Source organism: Leucoraja erinacea, unplaced genomic scaffold (assembly GCF_028641065.1).
Source record: "Leucoraja erinacea ecotype New England unplaced genomic scaffold, Leri_hhj_1 Leri_162S, whole genome shotgun sequence".
NCBI lineage: Eukaryota > Metazoa > Chordata > Chondrichthyes > Rajiformes > Rajidae > Leucoraja > Leucoraja erinaceus.
This window is the reverse complement of record NW_026575924.1, coordinates 220,417-241,310: the sequence shown is the minus strand read 5'-3', so window position 1 is coordinate 241,310 and position 20,894 is coordinate 220,417. Positions and strand designations below refer to the sequence as shown.

The 20,894-nt window shown below is 50.0% G+C and overlaps 1 protein-coding gene across 4 annotated transcripts; it reads right to left on the bottom strand.

The window, feature by feature from the left end:
• Nucleotides 1–798: 798 nt before the first annotated feature.
• On the bottom strand, nucleotides 799–20,876 carry si:ch73-71c20.5 (DUF4748 domain-containing protein). 4 transcript variants are annotated; one of them, XM_055665929.1, is made up of 5 exons: nucleotides 20,766–20,876; nucleotides 18,471–18,708; nucleotides 13,071–13,202; nucleotides 9,870–10,039; nucleotides 799–1,188 (listed from the first exon to the last, which is right to left on the bottom strand). In XM_055665929.1, exons 1-5 carry the CDS (start codon nucleotides 20,809–20,811, stop codon nucleotides 1,166–1,168), a joined length of 609 nt encoding a protein of 202 aa, XP_055521904.1. In that variant the 5' UTR covers nucleotides 20,812–20,876; the 3' UTR covers nucleotides 799–1,165. The 4 variants fall into 4 exon arrangements, with proteins under 4 accessions (XP_055521904.1, XP_055521905.1, XP_055521906.1 ...); XM_055665928.1 differs by lacking the exons at nucleotides 799–1,188; nucleotides 9,870–10,039 and adding exons at nucleotides 10,361–10,549; nucleotides 11,333–11,466; XM_055665930.1 differs by lacking the exon at nucleotides 9,870–10,039.
• Between the last annotated feature and the right edge of the window lie 18 nt (nucleotides 20,877–20,894).

The window sequence follows — 20,894 nt, the reverse complement described above, 5'->3', positions numbered from 1 at the left end:
GCATCTACTGTCTGTTGTTTATTGACTGGTTCGACCCACTGGATGAGCGGCCGATCTCCGTGCTGTTTCTCTCTTTAGTTTAGTTCATTGTCGTGTGTTCCAGTGAAGTAAAGAGAGAAGCAGCAGAGAGATGTTCCCTTCGAGTCCACACCGACCAATAGCCACCCCTTTACACCAACCCTGTGTTAGGGAGGTGCCCAACCCAATGGTCATCTGTCCATTCCCTCCACGGATGCTGCCCGACCCGCTGAGTTTCTCCAGCACTTTGCGTCATGCCCTGTTACTAATCCCATCCCCATCGAGATTCTACCCCCTCAACGACCGACTGAGACCAACTTACGGGGCCCAGTTAAACCCACAAACCTGCGCGGTCTCTGGGACGTGGAGGGAAACCTGGAGCACCTGGAGAAAACCCACGCGGTCACAGGGAGAACGTGCAAACTCCGCACACACACACACAGACACACACACACACACACACAACACACAGACACACAGACACACACACGCGCGCGCACACACACACACACACAGACACACACACACACACACACACACACACACACACACACACACACACACACACACACACACACACACACACACAGACACACACACACACACACACACACACACACATATTTACACACACACACACACATATATACACACACACATACTTACACACACACACACACACACATTACACACACACACACGCACACACACACACAGTATTCACACACACAGTACACACACACACACACACACGCACACACACACACACACAGTACACAGACAGACATATTTACACACACACACACACACAGTAGCCGAGGTCAGGATTGAACCAGGGTCTAAGGCAGTGTCTCTACCCACCCCCCCACCTCTGACCTGACCACAGAAGGACATTGTTTACTGTTACATATATTTTATTTACCAGCGGAACATTTACAAGGCTGATTAAATACTGGAATTCTGTATAATATTGTATTAAAATGCTGTTGATTACAAGCTGTGGTGGTGTCTGAGAATTTACTGACCTGCTGCCGTGTCCGAGCCACTTCACAGGAGTAACAAGACTGTGCAGGCTGAGTCAATGGATATTTTTAAGGTGGAGATAGATAGATTCTTGACTGTAGGTTCATAAGTGATAGGAGCAGAATTAATCCATTCGGCCCATCAAGCCTATGGGGAGAAGGCAGTAGAATGGGGTTAGGAGGGAGAGATAGATCAGCCATGATTGAATGGCGGAGTAGACTTGATGGGGCCGAATGGCCTAATTATTCTCCTATCACTTATGAGCGTAGGTTTATAAGGTTAATTCCCGGGATGGCGGGACTGTCATATGCTGAGAGAATGGAGCAGCTGGGCTTGTACACTCTGGGACGAGAGGGGATCTTATTGAAACATTTAAGATTATTAAGGGTTTGGACACGCTGGAGGCAGGAAACATGTTCCCGATGTTGGGGGAGTCCAGAACCAGGGGCCACACACAGTTTAAGAATAAGGGGTAAGCCATTTAGAACGGAGACGTGGAAACACTTTTTCTCACAGAGAGTGGTGAGTCTGTGGAATTCTCTGCCTCAGAGGGCGGTGGAGGCCAGTTCTCTGGATGCTTTCAAGAGAGAGCTAGATCGGGCTCTTAAAGATAGCGGAGTCAGGGGATATGGGGAGAAGGTAGGAACGGGGTACTGATTGTGGATGATCAGCCATGATCACATTGAATGGCGGTGCTGGCTCGAAGGGCTGAATGGCCTCCTCCTGCACCTATTGTCTATTGTCTATTGAACCTTTTTCCCCAGGGTGGTTCAATCCTAGAGGACATTGCTTTAAGACGAGGAGGGCACAGTTTAAAGCAGACAAGACTAAGTGGGATCCCTGTCACATGGGAGGGCTGGTCCCCCAACGCAATATTCCACCACTCACGCGATTCCCCTCCCATCAAATCCACCCCTCCCTGTCCCCCACCTCCCTCTAAGTAAGTAAGTAAGTTTATTGGCCAAGTATTCACATACAAGGAAGTTGCCTTGGTGCTCCGCCCACAAGTAACAACATGACATACAGTGACAGTTACAAATGACTCAGAAAACACTAAACATTAATAACAGTACAAAATTAATGATAAAACACCATTGATCAAGCATGTGAACCAACAAAATACCAGATCAAAGGGAGGCTACAGATTTTTGGCTGTTGAGTAGAGCAACTACTCGTGGTTAAAAACTCTTTTATGTCTGGCGGTGGCAGCTTTGACAGTCCGGAGTTGCCTTCCAGAGGGAAGTGATTCAAAGAGTTTGTGGCCAGGGTGAGAGGGGTCAGAGATGATCTTGCCCGCTCGCTTCCTGGCCCTTGCAGTGTACAGTTCATCAATGGAGGGAAGGTTTCTCTGCTGATCGGACGATTCGCTGCAGCCTCCAGGTGTCGTGCTTGGTGGCTGAGCCAAACCAGACCATGATGGAGAAGGTGAGGACAGACTCTACGATGGCCGTGTAGAATTGGACCGTCATTGCCTGTGGCAGATTGTGTTTCCTCAGCTGCCGCAGGAAGTACATCCTCTGTTGTGCCTTTTTGACTGTGGAGTCGATGGTAGCCCCCCACTTAAGGTCCTTGGAGATGATGGTTCCCAGGAACTTAAAAGACTCCACGGATGTGACTGTGGTGTTGTTGATGGTGAGGGGAGGGGGAGCTCTCCTAAATCTACAACCCATTCTACTCCCCCCTCCCTCCCTCTACTGCGCCCTCTATCCCACCTTGCCCATCGCCCGGACCCTTTCTACCCCCCTCCCTACCCCCCTGCACTCCACACCCCCCCCTCTCTCTCTCTCTCTCTCTCCCCCTCCCCCCATCCCCACTCCCCCTCCCCCCACCCCGTGCTGTGCGTTCCCTCTCTCCGTGTAACGGTGTGGCGCGCTCGTGCCGGTCGCCGTATATCGGTGCCCGCGGGCAGGATCCGCTGGAGCGCTGCCCGTCCCGTGACCCGTGACCCGTGGTGAACCTCGTCCCAGCGACGCCCCCTTCCTGAGTGACAGGAGCGGCGACCAATCTGCGCAGCGGCGACTGTGTGCGCACCCGCGGTTTTTACGGTTTTTAAACCGTAAAGAACTTTACAATAGACCAGCGATCGGAACGAAACTTGTCGCGTTCACGGCACAGGAGAACGGTGAGGCAGCTGGTGAAAAATTGTAGCGATATCACGTACTGTTTTTGCACAAAAAACTCAAGGGTAATCTCATTTGGTGGCAAAAATAGGAAAGCAGACTATTATCTGAATGGTGGCCGATTAGGAAAAGGGGAGATGCAACGAGACCTGGGTGTCATGGTACACCAGTCATTGAAAGTAGGCATGCAGGTGCAGCAGGCAGTGAAGACAGCTAATGGTATGTTAGCATTCATAGCAAAATGATTTGAGTATAGGAGCAGGGAGGTTCTACTGCAGTTGTACAGGGTCTTGGTGAGACCACACCTGGAGTATTGCGTACATTTTTTGTCTCCAATTCTGAGGATAGACATTCTTGCCACAGAGGGAGTACAGAGAAGGTTCACCAGACTGATTCCTGGGATGTCACGACTTTCATATGAAGAAAGACTGGATAGACTCGGCTTGTACTCGCTAGAATTTAGAAGATTGAGGGGGGTATCTTATAGAAACTTACAAAATTCTTAAGGGGTTGGACAGGCTAGATGCAGGAAGATTGTTCCCGATGTTGGGGAAGTCCAGAACAAGGGGTCACACAGTTTAAGGATAAAAGGGAAATCTTTTAGGACTGAGATGAGAAAAAACCTTTTTCACACAGAGAGTGGTGAATCTCTGGAACTCTCTGCCACAGAGGGTAGTTGAGGCCACAGTTCATTGGCTATATTTAAGAGGGAGTTAGATGTGGCCCTTGTGGCTAAAGGGATCAGGGGGTATGGAGAGAAGGCAGGAACAGGATACTGAGTTGGATGATCAGCCATGATCATATTGAATGGCGGTGCAGGCTCGAAGGGCCTAATTCCTTCGCTCCATAGATGCTGCCTCATCCACTGAGTTTCTCCAGCATTTTTGTCTACTTTAGAGTACTAGACCAAGGGGGACCTGTTGGGTCCCATCCCCTCAATGCGTGACTTTATTGTGACATGTACCCAAGTGCAGAGACAATTTTTGTGTGGAGTTCAGTGTCAATTTTACTATGGGTAACCTTATTGTTATGCATTACTATATTACTAGATGGAATAGAGTATTATATTACTAGAGTGTATTATAACAAAAGTATATTATTACTAATGTGTATTATTACTAAAGTATATTATATTACTATAGTGTAACTATATTACTAAATGTAAATGTACAATAGGTATTTACCAATTACTATAGATAATCTTACTATTAGGTACAATCATATTAAGTACATAGACCATACTGAGTTGGTACACAAGAGTCTCAAGTGATAGGAGCAGAATTAGGCCATTCGGCCCATCAAGTCTACTCCCCCAGATCCCATTGTACTTCCCCACCATACACTTCCCCTTTTCCCATCTTGACACCATTCAGATAGTAAAGGTTGAACAAGTTAGGGCTTTATTCTTTGGAGCGCAGAAGGTTAAGTGGGGACTTGATAGAGGTCTTTAAAATGATGAGAGGGATAGACAGAGTTGACGTGGAAAAGCTTTTCCCACTGAGAGTAGGGAACATTCTAACAAGGGGACATGACTTGAGAATTAAGGGACAGAAGTTTAGGGGTAACATGAGGGGGAACTTCTTTACTCAGAGAGTGGTGGCTGTGTGGAATGAGCTTCCAGTGAAGGTGGTGGAGGCAGGTTCGTTTTTATCATTTAAAAATAAATTGGATAGTTATATGGACGGGAAAGGTATGGAGAGTTATGGTCTGAGTGCAGGTATATGGGACTAGGGGAGAATATGTGTTCGGCACGGACTAGAAGGGTCGAGATGGCCTGTTTCCATGCTGTAATTGTTATATGGTTATATATAGTAATCTGATTTCCTGTTTTTTCCCACCCAAGTGGATAACCTCACATTTATCCACATTAAACTGCATCTGCCATGCATCTGCCCACTCAACCAACCTGTCCAAGTCAACCTGCATTCTCATAGCATCCTCCTCACAGTTCACATAGCCACCCAGCTTTGTGTCATCTGCAAATTTACTAATGTTACTTTGAATCCCTTCATCTAAATCATTAATAGCTGTGGTCTCAGCATAGTCACTGCCTGCCATTCTGAAAGGGACCCGTTAATCCCGACTCTTTGTTTCCTGTCTGTCAACCAATTTTCTATCCATGTCAGCACTCTACCCCCAATACCATGTGCCCTAATTTTGCCCACTAATCTCCTTATCAAATGCTTTCTGAAAGTCCAGGTACACTACATCCACTGGCTCTCCCTTGTCCATTTTTCCCAGTTACATCTTCAAAAAATTCCAGAAGATTAGTCAGGCATGATTTCCCCTTCGTAAATCCATGCTGACTCGGACCGATCCTGTTACTACTATCCAAATGTGCCGTTATCTCATCTTTTATAATTGACTCCAGCATCTTCCCCACCACCGATGTCAGGCTAACTGGTCTATAATTCCCCGTTTTCTCTCTCCCACCTTTCTTAAAAAGTGGGATAACATTAGCTACCCTCCAATCCACAGGAACTGATCCTGAATCTATAGAACATTGGAAAATGATCACCAATGCGTCCACGAATTCTAGAGCCACTTCCTTAAGTACCCTGGGATGCAGACCATCAGGCCCTGGGGATTTATCAGCCTTCAGTCCCGTCAGTCTACCCAACACCATTTCCTGCCTGAAGGTGGATTTCCTTCAGTTCCTCCGTCACCCCAGATCCTCTGGCCACTAGTACATCAGGAAGATTGTTTGTGTCCTCCTTAGTGAAGATGGATCCAAAGTACCTTTTTTTGTGTATGTGTGTGGGTATGTGTGTGGGTATGTGTGTGGGTATGTGTGTGGGGGGGTGGGGGGGGAAACTTTAAAAAATCTATCCCCTGCACGGAGAACCCGACCTTTTCTCTGTCGGGTCTCCGTTGTCGTTGGGGCCTAGCACCGTGGAGCGGCCTCCAGCAGGAACGACCTGGGGCTCCAGTCGCGGAGCCTGCGGACCTACTCACCATCGCGGAGCTGGCCGAGTTCGGAGCGGGAGGAGCGGTGGTGGCGCGCTGCTGCGACCCGACCCCGGGGATTCGGAGGCTCCAACCGCAGGTCTGGTGGACAGTGACACCGGGAGCCCGCGGGTCCCTGCTGGGAGACCGCTTTTCGGGGCTTCCGCAACGGCGACTTCACCCGCCCGAGTTGCGGGGTTGAAGAGTACCTGGAGCGGGGCCTTACATCACCGCCCCGCGCGGCTTGGAATGGCTGCGGGACTTTGCTAGCGCCCGCCGGGGGCTCCAACAACAAGACCCGGAGCGTGGCCTTGCATCACCCGGCGCGGCGTTAATGGCCGCGGGACAATTACCATCGCCCGCCGGGGGCTTTGACTTTGACTCTGACATCGGGAGGGGAATGGGGAGTGCAGGGGAGAGATAAGTCTTTGCCTTCCATCACAGCGAGGAGGAGATGCGCTGTGATGGATGTCTGTGTAAATTGTGTTGTGTCTTGGTTCTTTCTTGTGTGTATCACTGCAGAAACAACATTTCGTTTGAACCTCAATGGGGTTCAAATGACAAATAAATTGTATTGTATTGTAAAGAAGCTTTTACTATCCTGCTCTATATTCTTGGCTAGCTGACCTTCGTGCCTCTTGCCCGATGGGGGAGGGGAGAAGAGGGAGCATCGACAGCGACCAACGTGCCCCATCTACACTCGTCCCACCTGCCAGCGTTGGGCCCTTATCCCTCTCCACCTTTCGACATTTTACACCTTACACTCCAAAGACGTGCAGGTTTGTAGGTTAATTGGCTTGGTATAAATGTAAACTGTCCCTAGTGAGCGGGGATCGCTGGTCGGCACGGACTCGGTGGGCCGAAGGGCCTGTTTCCGCGCTGTATCTCTAAACTAAACTAAAAACGTTTCCTGTCCATATAGACACGATGTCTTGTGGCCGGATCAGCAGATGTTTCCTGCGCTGGGGAAGAGAGGCAGAAATAAAATGTTTAAAATTAAAATGAGAGGCTCTAACTCTCGGTGGGGTGGGCAGCTGGAGGCCCCACAGCAGCCTGGGCCTCCATTAGTGTGTAGGGAGGAACTGCAGATGCTGGTTTATACCGAAGATAGATACACAGTGCTGGAGTAACTCAGCGGGTCAGGCAGCATCAATGAAGCGAAGGAAATAGGTAACGTTTCGGGATGAAACCCTGAAGGAAATAGGCAACGTTTCGGGCCGAAACGTTACCTATTTCCTTCGCTCCATTGATGCTGCTGCACCCGCTGAGTTACTCCAGCACTTTTGTCTACCTTCGATTTTCCAGCATCTGCAGTTCCTTCTTAAACAGTCTCTCGATGGAATCTTTAGTGAAGCTGGCTGGCGGGTGAAGATAGACACAGAGTGCTGGAGTAACTCAGCGGGTCAGGCAGCATCTGTGGAGAACATGATAGGTGAAGTTTCACAGAGTGTGGAAACTCAGTGGCACACCTCTAGCATCTGTGGCAGAACATGGATTCTGGCTGTTTCAGGCAACTGACCTTTCCAACCAGTCTGAAGAGAGCGGTCCTGACCTCCCAAAACGTCATTGGTGATCCATCGGATCCACCTTGATCGGACCTGACTTGCACTGCGTTACTCCCTTGATCCTGTATCTGTCACCTATAGACACAGTGTTGGAGTAACACAGCGGCTGCAGGCAGCATCTGAGTTACTCCATAGGTGACGTTTCTGTGAAACGCCAAGGGTCTCAATGTTTCTCCGTCACCTATGCCTGTCCCATCCCGCTGATGCTTACTCCAGCACTTTGTGCCTATCTTTGGCGTAAACCTGCACCTGCAGTTCCTACACCAGTACACAGTGGACGGCTGGATTGTGATCATGTATCAGTCTCTCCGCTGACCAGTGAGCAGGCAACAGAAGCTTTTCACTGTACCTCGGTACACGGGACAATGAACTGAAGGGCCTGTTTCCATGACGATGAGGAAGACCACAGGGATATCTCCAGTAAAGAGGGTGGGGTGAGGTTAACTTTCTTTCAGCTCAGTGCTCCCCTCTGCTGGTGTAAACATCTCACAACACCCTGGTCAACTCGTCCCTTCCCACCCAAACCACCCCCTCCCTCCCCAGCAACCGCAGGAGATGCAACACCAGACCCAATATCTCCTCCCTCAACTCCGTCCAAGGACCCCGACAGTCCTTTCAGGTGAGGCAGAGGTTCACCTGCACCTCCTCCAACCTCATCTCCTGTATCCGCTGTTCCAGGTGTGGACTCCTCTACATCGGCGAGACCAAGCGCAGGCTCGGCGATCGTTTCGCCCAACACCTCCGCTCAGTCCGCCCAAACCTGCCTGATCTCCCGGTGGCTCAGCACTTCAACTCCCCCTCCCATTCTCAATCTGACCTTTCTGTCCTGGGCCTCCTCCACTGTCAGAGTGAGTCCCAGCGCAAATTGGAGGAGCAGCACCTCATATTTCGCTCGGGCAGCTTACACCCCAGTGGTATGAACATTGACTTCTCTAACTTCAAGTAGCCCTTGCTTTCCCTCTCTCTCCATCCCTCCCCCTTCCCAGTTCTCCCACCACTGTCTTTCTGATTAAATGTTATCTTTGTATGCCTTATTCTCACCTTCCCATAGCTAACATTGATCTATTAGAACCATATAACAATTACAGCACGGAAACAGGCCATCTCGGCCCTTCTAGTCCGTGCCGAACACTTACTCTCACCTAGTCCCATCTACCTGCACTCAGACCATAACCCTCCATTCCTTTCCCATCCATATAACTATCCAATTTATTTTTAAATGATAAAAACGAACCTGCCTCCACCACTTCCACTGGAAGCTCATTCCACACGGCCACCACTCTCTGAGTAAAGAAGTTCCCCCTCATGTTACCCCTAAACTTCTGTCCCTTAATTCTCAAATCATGTCCTCTTGTTTGAATCTTCCCTACTCTCAATGGGAAAAGCTTGTCCACGTCAACTCTGTCTATCCCTCTCATCATTTTAAAGACCTCTATCAAGTCCCCTCTTAACCTTCTGCACTCCAAAGAATAAAGACCCCCTTGATAGAGGTCTTTAAAATTATGAGTGTCAAAAATTATGAGTCAATGCCCAAGCCCAAGTATTCTAGTCAGAAGACGGGTCTCAACCAGAAACGTCACCTATTCCTTCGCTCCATAGATCCTGCCTCACTCGCTGAGTTGTTCCAGCATTTTTGTCGACCAATGATCCATTCTACATTCATCCCCTTTGATCTCTTTTTCACACCTTGCCCTTTCATATCTCTGTGTGTCTCCCTCTCCCCTGACACTCAGTCTGAAGAAGGGTCTCAGCCCGAAACGTCGCCCATTCCTTCTCTCCAGAGATGCTGTCTATCCCGCTGAGTTACTCCAGCATATCTTGAGTTTGACTTGAGAGTGCTTCCCCCTGCTGGTGTAAACATATCTGAATCTTCAACATGTTCAAGAAGGAACTGCAGATGCTGGAAGATCGAAGGTACACAAAATTGCTGGAGAAACTCAGCGGGTGCAGCAGCATCTATGGAGCGAAGGAAATAGGCTTCGAGTTGGATGATCAGCCATGATCATATTGAATGGCGGTGCAGGCTCGAAGAGCCGAATGGCCTACTCCTGCACCTAATTTCTATGTTTCTATGATGGCCCAGGCTTGCATCCGACCAGGATGCATCACCCATGGTCAGTCATGACCGAGGGGGGCCTACCTACCTACACACACTAGGGACCAATTACATTTACACCAAGCCAATTCACCTACAAACCTGCACGTCTTTGGAGTGTGGGAGGAAACCGGAGCACCCAGAGAAAACCCACGCAGGTCACGGGGGGAGAACGTGCAAACTCCGTACAGACAGCACCCGTAGTCAGGATGGAACCCGGGTCTCTGGCGCTGTGAGGCAGCAGCTCTACCCGCTGCACCACCGTGCCGCCCCTAATAAAGAACAAATGAATGAATGATCTAATCTTGGGCGTCTCCAGTGTAGTTGCAATGTAAATATTCACAAGCGCTGACTCAAAGCCGGCACAGGCAAACACATTTAAGAGTAACTTGAAACTTTAATTACAATCATACTATTGTAAATAATTACATCCGAGAAGAAGTATTGGCTGTAGATTCACTGCAAGCACTGTGGAAGTGGCAGCTTCAGTGTTCTCTGGAGCGATGGAGTTAAACAGGTAGAAATACAAGAAGCTGGAATCAAGTACAAAGTGCTGGAGGAACTCAGTGGGTCAGGCAGCACCTGTGGTGGGGGGGAACGAAACAGGCAGACGGGGATTTCGGGTCAGGACCCTTCTTCAGACCGACGTTCCATCAACCTGATCTCCCGGTGGCTCAGCACTTCGACTCCCCCCTCCCATTCCCAAGCCGAACTTTCTGTCCGGGGCCCAAAGATCGAAGGTACACAAAATTGCTGGAGAAACTCAGCGGGTGCAGCAGCATCTATGGAGCGAAGGAAATAGGCTACATTCTACATTCATCCCCTTTGATCTCTCATTTTCACACCTTGCCCTTTCATATCTCTGTGGGTCTCCCTCACCCCTGACACTCAGTCTGAAGAAGGGTCTCAGCCCGAAACGTCGCCCATTCCTTCTCTCCAGAGATGCTGTCTATCCCGCTATCCCAGCGCCTTATGTCTCGCACCACCAGACCTCCCCTGCCGGTCTCCCAGCAGTCCCTCAAGCCCTCAGTACAAAATCCTGCCACTGTCACTGAGCGCATTGTCAAGAAACAGGTGACCCAGAAGCGCTCCTTCGACAAATCCGCCCGGCTACTCCCACGTCTGGTCCCGGAGCAGGTTGTCCGGATGCGGTCCCCCACTGGCCACTACCGCCTGGCCGTCGTAGTCGGCGACGCCGGTTCTCCGCGCTCCTACTTCATCGACTACGAGGGGACTGTCTACCGTCGCTCCCGCCAGCACTTACTCCTTGTGAATGAGCCCGCTCCGCCTCCCGCGGATCCTTCTCACCCCCCCATCTCCTCTCGACCTCCCGTTGCCCCTCGCGCCCCGTCTACACCTCGCATGCCACGCACCCTACCTTCACAACTGTCCGCCCGTTCCCCTGCCTCGCCTGTCAAGCCAGCATCGCCCGCAAAACCTCCCTCCCCTGCCAAGCCTGTTTCTCCGCCCGCAGCCCCGCGTTCTCCTCCGCCCGCCTCCCCTGCCCATCCCCCGGCTGCTGTCCCTTCCGTTCCCGACGATGAGGAGGAGAGCGGTTTACGCACCCGCTCTGGCCGGCTGGTCAGGCCGCCTGTCCGCTACGGGGAACTCGCATAGTGTTGTACTATTGCCGGTGCGGGTGGTGTTCGTAGCGTATGAGCCGTGGTCACTCTGTATAGTACCTGCCATGCTTTTGTTTCTAAGAGGAAGGATGTAGATCAGTGCATGTTCCTTTAACCATAGTGACCTCCCGTATTACTAACCACTCCCCATTGTCTCCAGTATAATTGTAGTGTCCCCACCTCTAGCTCGCTCTCTAGCTCCAGTGATGACCACGGACAGCTACAGCACAGTGCCAACTAGTTACTTAAATAAACAGTTACAGTAAAAGACTTGTGTGTGCAGTAAGTCATTTTACAGTTACTTCAGCATATCTTGAGTTTGACTTGAGAGTGCTTCCCCCTGCTGGTATCTGAAACATATCTGAATCTTCAACATGTTCAAGAAGGAACTGCAGATGCTGGAAGATCGAAGGTACACAAAATTGCTGGAGAAACTCAGCGGGTGCAGCAGCATCTATGGAGCGAAGGAAATAGGCAAAGCCTATTTCCTTCGCTCGATAGATGCTGCTGCACCCGCTGAGTTTCTCCAGCAATTTTGTGTACCTTGAATCTTCAAGATGCTAGCCAGTCATTTGCAAAATCAGTCACTCCTACATGGCCCAAAGTGAGTCCCACCGCAAATTGGAGGAGCAGCACCTCATATTTCGCTTGTGGATAAAAATACTGGAGAAACTCAGCGGGTGAGGCAGCATCTATGGAGCGACGGAATAGGTGACGTTTCAGGGTCGAGATCCTTCTTCGGACCATATTTCGCTTGGGCAGTTTGCACCCCGGCGGTAGGAACATTGACTTCTCCAATTTCAGGTAGTCCCTGCTTTCTCCCTCCTTCCCCTCCCCTTCCCAGCTCTCCCACAGCCCATTGTCTGTGCTTCTTCCTTTCTTTTTCCCGCCCCCCCCCCCTCCCACCCCCACATCAGTCTGAAGAAGGGTCTCGACACGAAACGTCACCTATTCCTTCGCTCCATAGATGCTGCCTCACCCGCTGAGTTTCTCCAGCATTTTTGTCGACCAACGATCCATTCTACATTCGTCCCCCTTTGATCTCCCATTTTCACACCTTGCCCCTTCATATCTCTGTGTCTCCCTTTTTTGTCCGCCTTCTCGAGCGGAAGGGTCCACAGATGCTGCCTGATACACCGAGTTCCTCCAGCACTTTGTTACTGTCAGTGATACCAACTGTTCAAGAAGGAACTGCAGATGCTGAAAAATCGAAGGTAGACAAAATTGCTGGAGAAACTCAGCGGGTGCGGCGGCATCTATGGAGCGAAGGAAATAGGCAACGTTTCTTCAGACTGATGTGGTGGGGGGGGGGGGGGGGGGGGGGGCGGGGAGAAGAAAGGAAGAGGAGGAGCCCGAGGGCTGAGGGAGAGCTGAGAAGGGAGGAGACAGCAAGGGCTACCGGAAATTGGAGAAGTCAATGTTTATGCCGCTAGGGTGCAGACTGCCCAAGCGGAATATGAGGTGCTGCTCCTCCAATTTCCGGTGGTGCTCACTCTGAACATGGAGGAGGCCCAGGACAGAGAGGTCGGATTTGGATTGGGAGAGGGAGTTGAAGCGCTGAGCCATCGGGAGATCAGGTGAAGCAGAGGTCCAGAGGGCTGATTGTACAGGGTGGGGGGTGGGGTGGTGATCCAGAGCTGCCCCTCAGCCCGTACTGCTGGTGGCGCTGTGCTGACGGTACCTCTCGCTCCGGTACTCGCCCTCGTTGGCGACCTTCATCCTCCGCCGGGCCTGCACCTGCTTCAGACGGTTCTTGTCCACCTGTCGTTTGACCAGCAGGAAGCTGATGACGCCCGAGGGCAGGCCAAACAACCTGTAGCGGGGCGGGATGGGGGGAGGTGGTCACAAATGGGGAGTGATGGTCAACGGGTGCTGTTTTTGAACCAAAAATAAATGTTATCTTATAGACAATAGGTGCAGGAGTAGGCCATCTGGCCCTTGACCCAAAACATCACCCATTCAGATTCAGATTCAATTTTAATTGTCATTGTCAGTGTACAGTACAGAGACAACGAAATGCATTGTCTTCCGAAATGCATTCCTTCTCTCCAGAGATGCTGCCTGTCCCGCTGAGTTACTCCAGCATTTTGTGTCTATCTTAATAAACAATAGACAATAGGTGCAGGAGGAGGCCATTCGGCCCTTCGAGCCGGCACCGCCATCAATATGATCATGGCTGATCATCCCCAATCAGTACCCCGTTCCTGCCTCCTCCCCATATCCCCTGACTCTGCTATCTTTAAGAGCCCTATCTAGTTCTCTCTTGAAAGTATCCAGAGAACCGGCCTCCACCGCCCTCTGAGGCAGAGAATTCCACAGACTCACCACTCAGTGTGGAAACAGGCCCTTCAGCCCACCTAGTCCGTGACGACCAGTGATCACCCCTTACACTCGTACTATCCTACACACACTCGGGGCAATTTACAGAAGCCAATTCACCTACAAACTTGCACGTCCTAGGAATGTGGGAGGCCAATGAACAACAGACAATAGACAATAGGTGCAGGTGTAGAGGCCATTCGGGCCTTCGAGCCAGCACCGCCATTCAATGTGGCCACGGCTGATCATCCCCAATCAGTTACCCCGTTCCTGCCTTCTCCCCATATCCCCTGACTCCGCTATCTTTAAGAGCCCTATCTAGCTCTCTCTTGAAAGCATCCAGAGAACCGGCCTCCACCGCCCTCTGAGGCAGAGAATTCCACAGACTCACCACTCTCTGTGAGAAAAAGTGTTTCCTCGTCTCCGTTCTAAACGGCTTACCCCTTATTCTTAAACGGTGTGTGGCCCCTGGTTCTGGTCTCTATAAGGCGCTGGTCGCTACTCCACATTTGGAGTACTGTGAGCAAATCTGTGCCGGCTCTGGAGAGGGTGCAGAGGAGGTTTACGAGAACGATCCCAGGAATGAGTGGGTTAACATATGAAGAGCGTTTGACGGCACTGGGCCTGTACTCGCTGGAGTTTAGAAGAATGAGGGGGGGGACCTCATGGCGAGGTGGAACTTCTTTAGCCAGAGGGTAGTTAATCTGTGGAACCCATTGCCACAGACGGCTGTGGAGGCCAAGTCAGTGGATATTTTAAGGCAGAGATAGACAAATTCTTGATTAGGTGTCAAGAGTTATGGTGAGAAGGCAGGAACATTGGATTAGAGGGTAGAGATCAGCATGATTGAATGGCAGAGTAGATTAGATGGGGCCGAATGGTCTAATTCTACTATAACTTGTGAACTTAATCAATTATTTGCTGTTATCAGGCAACTGAATCATCCTACCACAACCAGAGTAGAGAGCAGTCCTGAACTACTATATACCAGCAATGTTACAGATTCAGATCAGATTCAGATTCAATTTTAATTGTCATTGTCAGTGTACAGTACAGAGACAACGAAATGCATTTAGCATCTCCCTTGAAGAGCGACATAGCAAACGATTTGAATAAAAAATAAATAATAAGTGTCCGGCAGTCACCGAGTGATTGGCAGTCACCGAGGTACGTTGTTGAGTAGAGTGACAGCCGCCGGAAAGAAGCTGTTCCTCGACCTGCTGGTTCGGCAACGGAGAGACCTGTAGCGCCTCCCGGATGGTAGGAGGGTAAACAGTCCATGGTTGGGGTGAGAGCAGTCCTTGGCGATGCTGAGCGCCCTCCGCAGACAACGCTTGCTTTGGACAGACTCAATGGAAGGGAGCGTGGAACCGGTGATGCGTTGGGCAATTTTCACCACCCTCTGCAGTGCCTTCCGGTCGGAGACAGAGCAGTTGCCATACCATACTGTGATGCAGTTGGTAAGGATGCTCTCGATGGTGCAGCGGTAGAAGTTCACCAGGATCTGAGGAGACAGATGGACCTTCTTCAGTCTCCTCAGGAAGAAGAGACGCTGATGAGCCTTCTTGATCAGAGTAGAGGTATTGTGGGTCCAAGAGAGGTCATCGGAGATGTTGACTCCCAGGAACCTGAAGCTAGAAACACGTTCCACCTCCGTCCCGTTAATGTGGATGGGGGTGTGCGTGCCGCCTCTGGACTTCCTGAAGTCTACAATGAGCTCCTTGGTCTTCTTGGAGTTAAGGGCCAGGTTGTTGTCAGCGCACCATGCTGCTAAGTGCTGGACCTCCTCCCTGTAGGCCAGCTCATCGTTGTTGCTGATGAGGCCAATCACCGTTGTATCATCTGCATACTTGATGATGGTGTTAGTACCATGTACAGGTGTGCAGTCATAGGTGAAGAGGGAGTAGAGGAGGGGGCTCAGCACACAGCCCTGAGGAACGCCAGTGTTCAGGGTGAGGGTTGAAGAGGTGTGCTTGTCTAACCTCACAGACTGGGGTCTGTTGGTTAGAAAGTCCAGTATCCAGTTGCAGAGGGAGGGGTCGATGCCCAGGTTACCGAGTTTGGTGATCAGTTTTGATGGAATAATGGTGTTGAATGCTGAGCTGTAATCGATGAACAGCATTCTTACATAAGTGTCTCTGTTGTCAAGGTGGGAGAGGGCGGAGTGAAGTGCCGTTGAGATGGCATCCTCCGTACTCCTGTTCTTGCGGTAGGCAAACTGATAGGGATCCAGTGTGGGGGGTAGGCAGCTTTTGAGGTGTGCCAGGACCAGCCTCTCGAAGCACTTGGTGATGATGGGGATAAGTGCAACTGGGCGGAAGTCGTTGAGGCTTGCCGCAGTGGAGTGTTTTGGCACTGGCACGATGGAGGTGGCTTTAAGGCAAGTGGGGACAACTGCTTGGGCAAGTGACAGGTTGAAGATGTCAGTCCAGACGTCTGTCAGCTGCGCAGCACAGGCACTGAGCACGCGCCCGGGGATGCCGTCAGGGCCAGCAGCCTTACGTGCATTAGTCCTACTCAGTGCCACGTACACGTCGTAGGGGGTGAGTGTGAGGGGTTGGTGATCGGCAGGTAGCACAGCCTTGATGGCTGTCTCTAGATTGTCCCTGTCGAAGCGGCCATAGAAGTGGTTAAGCTCCTCAAGGAAGGAGGCGTCGCTGGATGTGGGGGTGATGTTGGAGGGTCTGTAGTCCGTGATGGCCTGGATGCCTTGCCACATGCGTCGGGGGTCGGAGTTGTTGTTGAAGTGCTCCTCAATCCTGAGCTTATGGCAGTGCTTGGCCTTCCTGATGCCCCTCTTCAGGTTAGCCCTGGATGAACTGTAGGCTCGAGCATCGCCTGACCTGAAAGCGGTGTCCCGTGCTTTCAGCAGTAGCCTGACCTCGCTGTTCATCCATGGCTTCTGATTCGGGTTCTGATTCGGGTTCTGATTCTGATTACAAAACTTACCTTTCAGTGGCGCTGCAGTTCTGCCACTGGTCGTGTGCGCGACTTTGGCGCCTTTGAAGGGGGGGGGGGGGGGGGGTGGGGCGGGATTAAAATGCCGTTTTCTCCTGCCTGTCGGAGGCGGGTTCCCTCGGGCTGCTAGCTGCTGAAGAAAAATTGATGCGACTTCCGTTGCCGATTTTATTTTTGTTTTAAATCGTGAGACAATTTAATAATTTGATTAAAATAAAAAGCGACTTCTAACATCCTCAACGCCTACAACGTGGCGGAACGCATGAATAATAATAATAATAATAATCTTTATTTATATAGCACTTTTCAACAAAACCAGTATTTGAACCAAAGTGCTTTACAGGAATGGGACAAAACAAAGTGTAAGTTGTTTATTTTACATATAAACTTGCTTCTTGGGATGGCTTTAATCAAATTTTACGTTGCGAAAATGTGATTTGGGCCCCATATGAACCGGCAGTGTTTTTGCTGCCGATATGGGGTTCAAATTCACAGCAAATGCAACGTTCCAATCGATCGCGTTCCAGAAAAACCCACTCGCAAGATGATTTAAATGCTCATTTTTTTTGGACAATCATGTCATAAGAGCATCGAAGTCCCATGTGTTGTGCAAAAAAAATAATTTTTAAATTATATTGAGTGGATGTTTCTAGATTAATTTATGGGAATTAAACATCAAATTCCTTCCGTCTAGCAAATGAATTCATGACAGTGAGATTGAAAAATCATGTTATATTGTCAATTCTTGTGTGAATGGGATTAGTTTGTTATTTGGATACATAGAAACATAGAAATTAGGTGCAGGAGTAGGCCATTCGGCCCTTCGAGCCTGCACCGCCATTCAATATGATCATGGCTGATCATCCAACTCAGTATCCCGTACCTGCTTTTTCTCCATACCCTCTGATCCCCTTAGCCACAAGGGCCACATCTAACTCCCTCTTGAATATAGCCAATGAACTGGCCTCGACTACCCTCTGCGGCAGAGAGTTCCAGAGATTCACCACTCTCTGCGTGAAAAAAGTTCTTCTCATCTCGGTTTTAATGGATTTCCCCCTTATCCTTAAGCTGTGACCCCTTGTCCTGGACTTCCCCAACATCGGGAGCAATCTTCCTGCATCTAGCCTGTCCAACCCCTTAAGAATTTTGTAAGTTTCTATAAGATCCCCTCTTACTTAGATACTTAGGCTATTTAAAAAATATATCCTTTTCTTAAGAAATGGAATCTACAGGACATTCTTAATGGGAAAGTAGTGGGCAGAAAGGCATGTCATGCGTGGTTTGAAGAGCAAAAACTTGTAGTTTACAATGCCAAAATTGAAAAGTTGAGGAAAAACAAGGTGTACAGAGTTGCTTATTGGTTACAATCTGAGGAGTATGATGATGCTACTGATCATGATATTCCAATGTACCAGCTAGCAACTGATCTTCTCCATAAAGACTTGGTCTTTTGCTAGAAAGCTGTAATTTATTTACCTATCTGTTACTGACTTACAGCATATAATACAATAATATTAAAGTTGTGATCGGAAAAGATCACATTTTTGAATTTTCAAGGCAGTCTGGGTGTTTATCGGGGTACTGATTGGGGATGATCAGCCATGATCACATTGAATGGCGGTGCTGGCTGAAGGGCCAAATGGCCTACTCCTGCACCTATTGTCTATTGATAGTGTTAGTGTGCGGGGATCGCTGGTTGGTGCGGACTCAGTGGGCCGAAGGGCCTGTTTCTGCGCTGTATCTCTAAACTAAACTATCCTACAGCAGCCACCTCCCCTCCGCCCCACACCATTCCCAGCCTTACCAGGCCAGCCCGATCTTGCCCATCGGGTTCTTGGCTCGGCGCTGTGGGATGTACTCTGGGAGCCGGGACTCCGGACCGCCCGGCGGCTCCTGTGCTCGCAGTGCCGGTCTGCTTCCGCAGTTACAGTGGATGGATCTATCGGCGAGTGCCGGCATGTTTGTTGCCAGGCGACCGCGGCTGGGCAGGGCGTGGCAAGAGCCGGTGCCAGGGCCGGCAATGGCGCGGCCGAACCAGCGACCTGCGGGGTAGGAAGCAAATCACAGCGTGTTACAGACGCTCCGACAGCCAGCAGCTCTACCCGCTGCACCACTGTGCCATCACCCGCCCATGCCCACCAAACTAAACGCAGGGGCGATACATACTAAGGGACTGTGGTACACTGTGAAATCGACAGAAGGATGGAGGGTTGGGTGTTTATGCGTGCTATTTTCATGATATTTATTTTAGTTGTTTATCTTTTTAATATTTTATCTTGTATGTATCGTTAGCTTTTAGAAATGTTTGAATGGTGCACTGACTGGCTGACATTTTAAAATTTTGTTGTACATGGTTCATGTTACAATGACAATAAAGAAACTATTCTACTATATTCTACCAAGATATCCCAACTGAGCTCTGTGCGTAGCAAGGAACTGCAGATGCTGGTTCACACCGAAAACACAACATGCTGGAGTAACTCAGCGGGTCTGGCAGCATCTCCGGAGGGAAGGAATAGGTGATGTTTCGAGTCGAGACCCTTCTTCAGACTGTCAGGGGAGAGGGAGTCTAGAGATATGGAAGGTTAAGGTGTGAAAACGATAGATCAAAGCAGATGCTGTGCAGGGAAATATAGAATGGTCCATTAGAATAGTTCAAGCTGCAGATGCTGGTTTACAATGAAGATAGACACAAAATGCTGGAGCAGCTCAAGGGGTTAGGCAGCATCTCCGGAGAAATATGATATGGTTGACGTTTCGGGTCGAGACCCTTCTTCAGTCTTAACATGAACAGGAACTTTACTTCCAAACATTTCTCCAGAGACGCTGCCTGACCAGCTGAGTTTCTCCAGCACTTTGTGTTTTGCTCGAGATTCCACCAGCCATCAAGTTACACAGCACGGAAACACCCTCTTCAGCACAACATGTTCATGACCAGCAACATGTCCCATCTACACCAGTCCCACTTGCCCGCGTTTGGCCCATATCCCTCTAAACCTGTCCTAATCATATACCAGTCCAAATATTTGTTTAATGTTGTTATTGTACCATCTACTACCTCCTCTTGTAGCTCGTTCCATGAACCCAACACCCTCTGTGTGAAAACAATGCCCCTCTTATTCCTATTAAATCTTCCCCTTCTCACTCTTGGGTGAGTGGGCAGATGCATGGCAGATGCAGTTTAATGTGGATAAATATGAGGTTGGCAAAACTTTGCTGGCAAAACAGGAAGGCAGATTATTATCTAAATGGCATCAGGTTGGGAAAAGGATAAGTACAATGGGTCCTTGTCCATCAGTCAATGAAAGTAAGCATGCAGGTACAGCAGGCAGTGAAGAAAACAAATGGCATGTTGGCCTTCATAACAAGAGGAGTTGAGTATCGGAGCAAATAGGTCCTTCTGCAGTTGTACAGGGCCCTAGTGAGACCACACCTGGAGTATTTTGTGCAGTTTTGGTCTCCAAATTTGAGGAAGGACGTTCTTGCTATTGAGGGAGTGCAGCGTAGGTTTACAAGGTTAATTCCCGGGATGGCGGGACTGTCATATGCTGAGAGAATGGAGCGGCTGGGCTTGTACACTCTGGAGTTTAGAAGGATGAGAGGGTATCTCATTGAAACATATAAGATTATTAAGGGCTTGGACACGCTAGAGGCAGGAAACATGTTCCCGATGTTGGGGGAGTCCAGAACCAGGGGCCACACACACAGTTTAAGAATAAGGGGTAAGCCATTTAGAACGGAGACGAGGAAACACTTTTTCTCACAGAGAGTGGTGAGTCTGTGGAATTCTCTGCTTCAGAGGGCGGTGGAGGCCGGTTCTCTGGATACTTTCAAGAGAGAGTTAGATAGGGCTCTTAAAGATAGCGGAGTCAGGGGATATGGGGAGAAGGCAGGAACGGGGTACTGATTGGGGATGATCAGCCTTGATCACATTGAATGGCGGTGCTGGCTCGAAGGGCCGAATGGCCTCTACTCCTGCATCTATTGTCTATTGTGGCCAACCTCCTCTCCCCTGCATCCTCCCTCCCTCCCTCCCTGTGGGGGACACGGACAGCAGGACAGGACACGACGGGCTGAAGGGCCTTTGGGGGACATTTACCTCGCAGCATCGACCCGGTCCTCCAAGCCGCCGCCATCGCGGTCATCCTCTATCCCGGCGTGCCCCGCACGCATGCGCACCCACAGCCTGCCGCCGCAAGGCGTGGCGGGAGTTGTAGTACGGTTCTGG

Coding starts and splice junctions, on each gene's coding strand:
- si:ch73-71c20.5 (XM_055665928.1), bottom strand. CDS start 20,811: ATGACCGCGATGGCGGCGGCTTGGAGGACCGGGTCGATGCTGCGAG. Junction 18,709..20,765: donor GACCGGGTCGATGCTGCGAG/GTAAATGTCCCC, acceptor CCTACCCCGCAG/GTCGCTGGTTCGGCCGCGCC. Junction 10,550..11,332: donor TGACCAGCCGGCCAGAGCGG/GTGCGTAAACCG, acceptor TTCGCTCCATAG/ATGCTGCTGCACCCGCTGAG.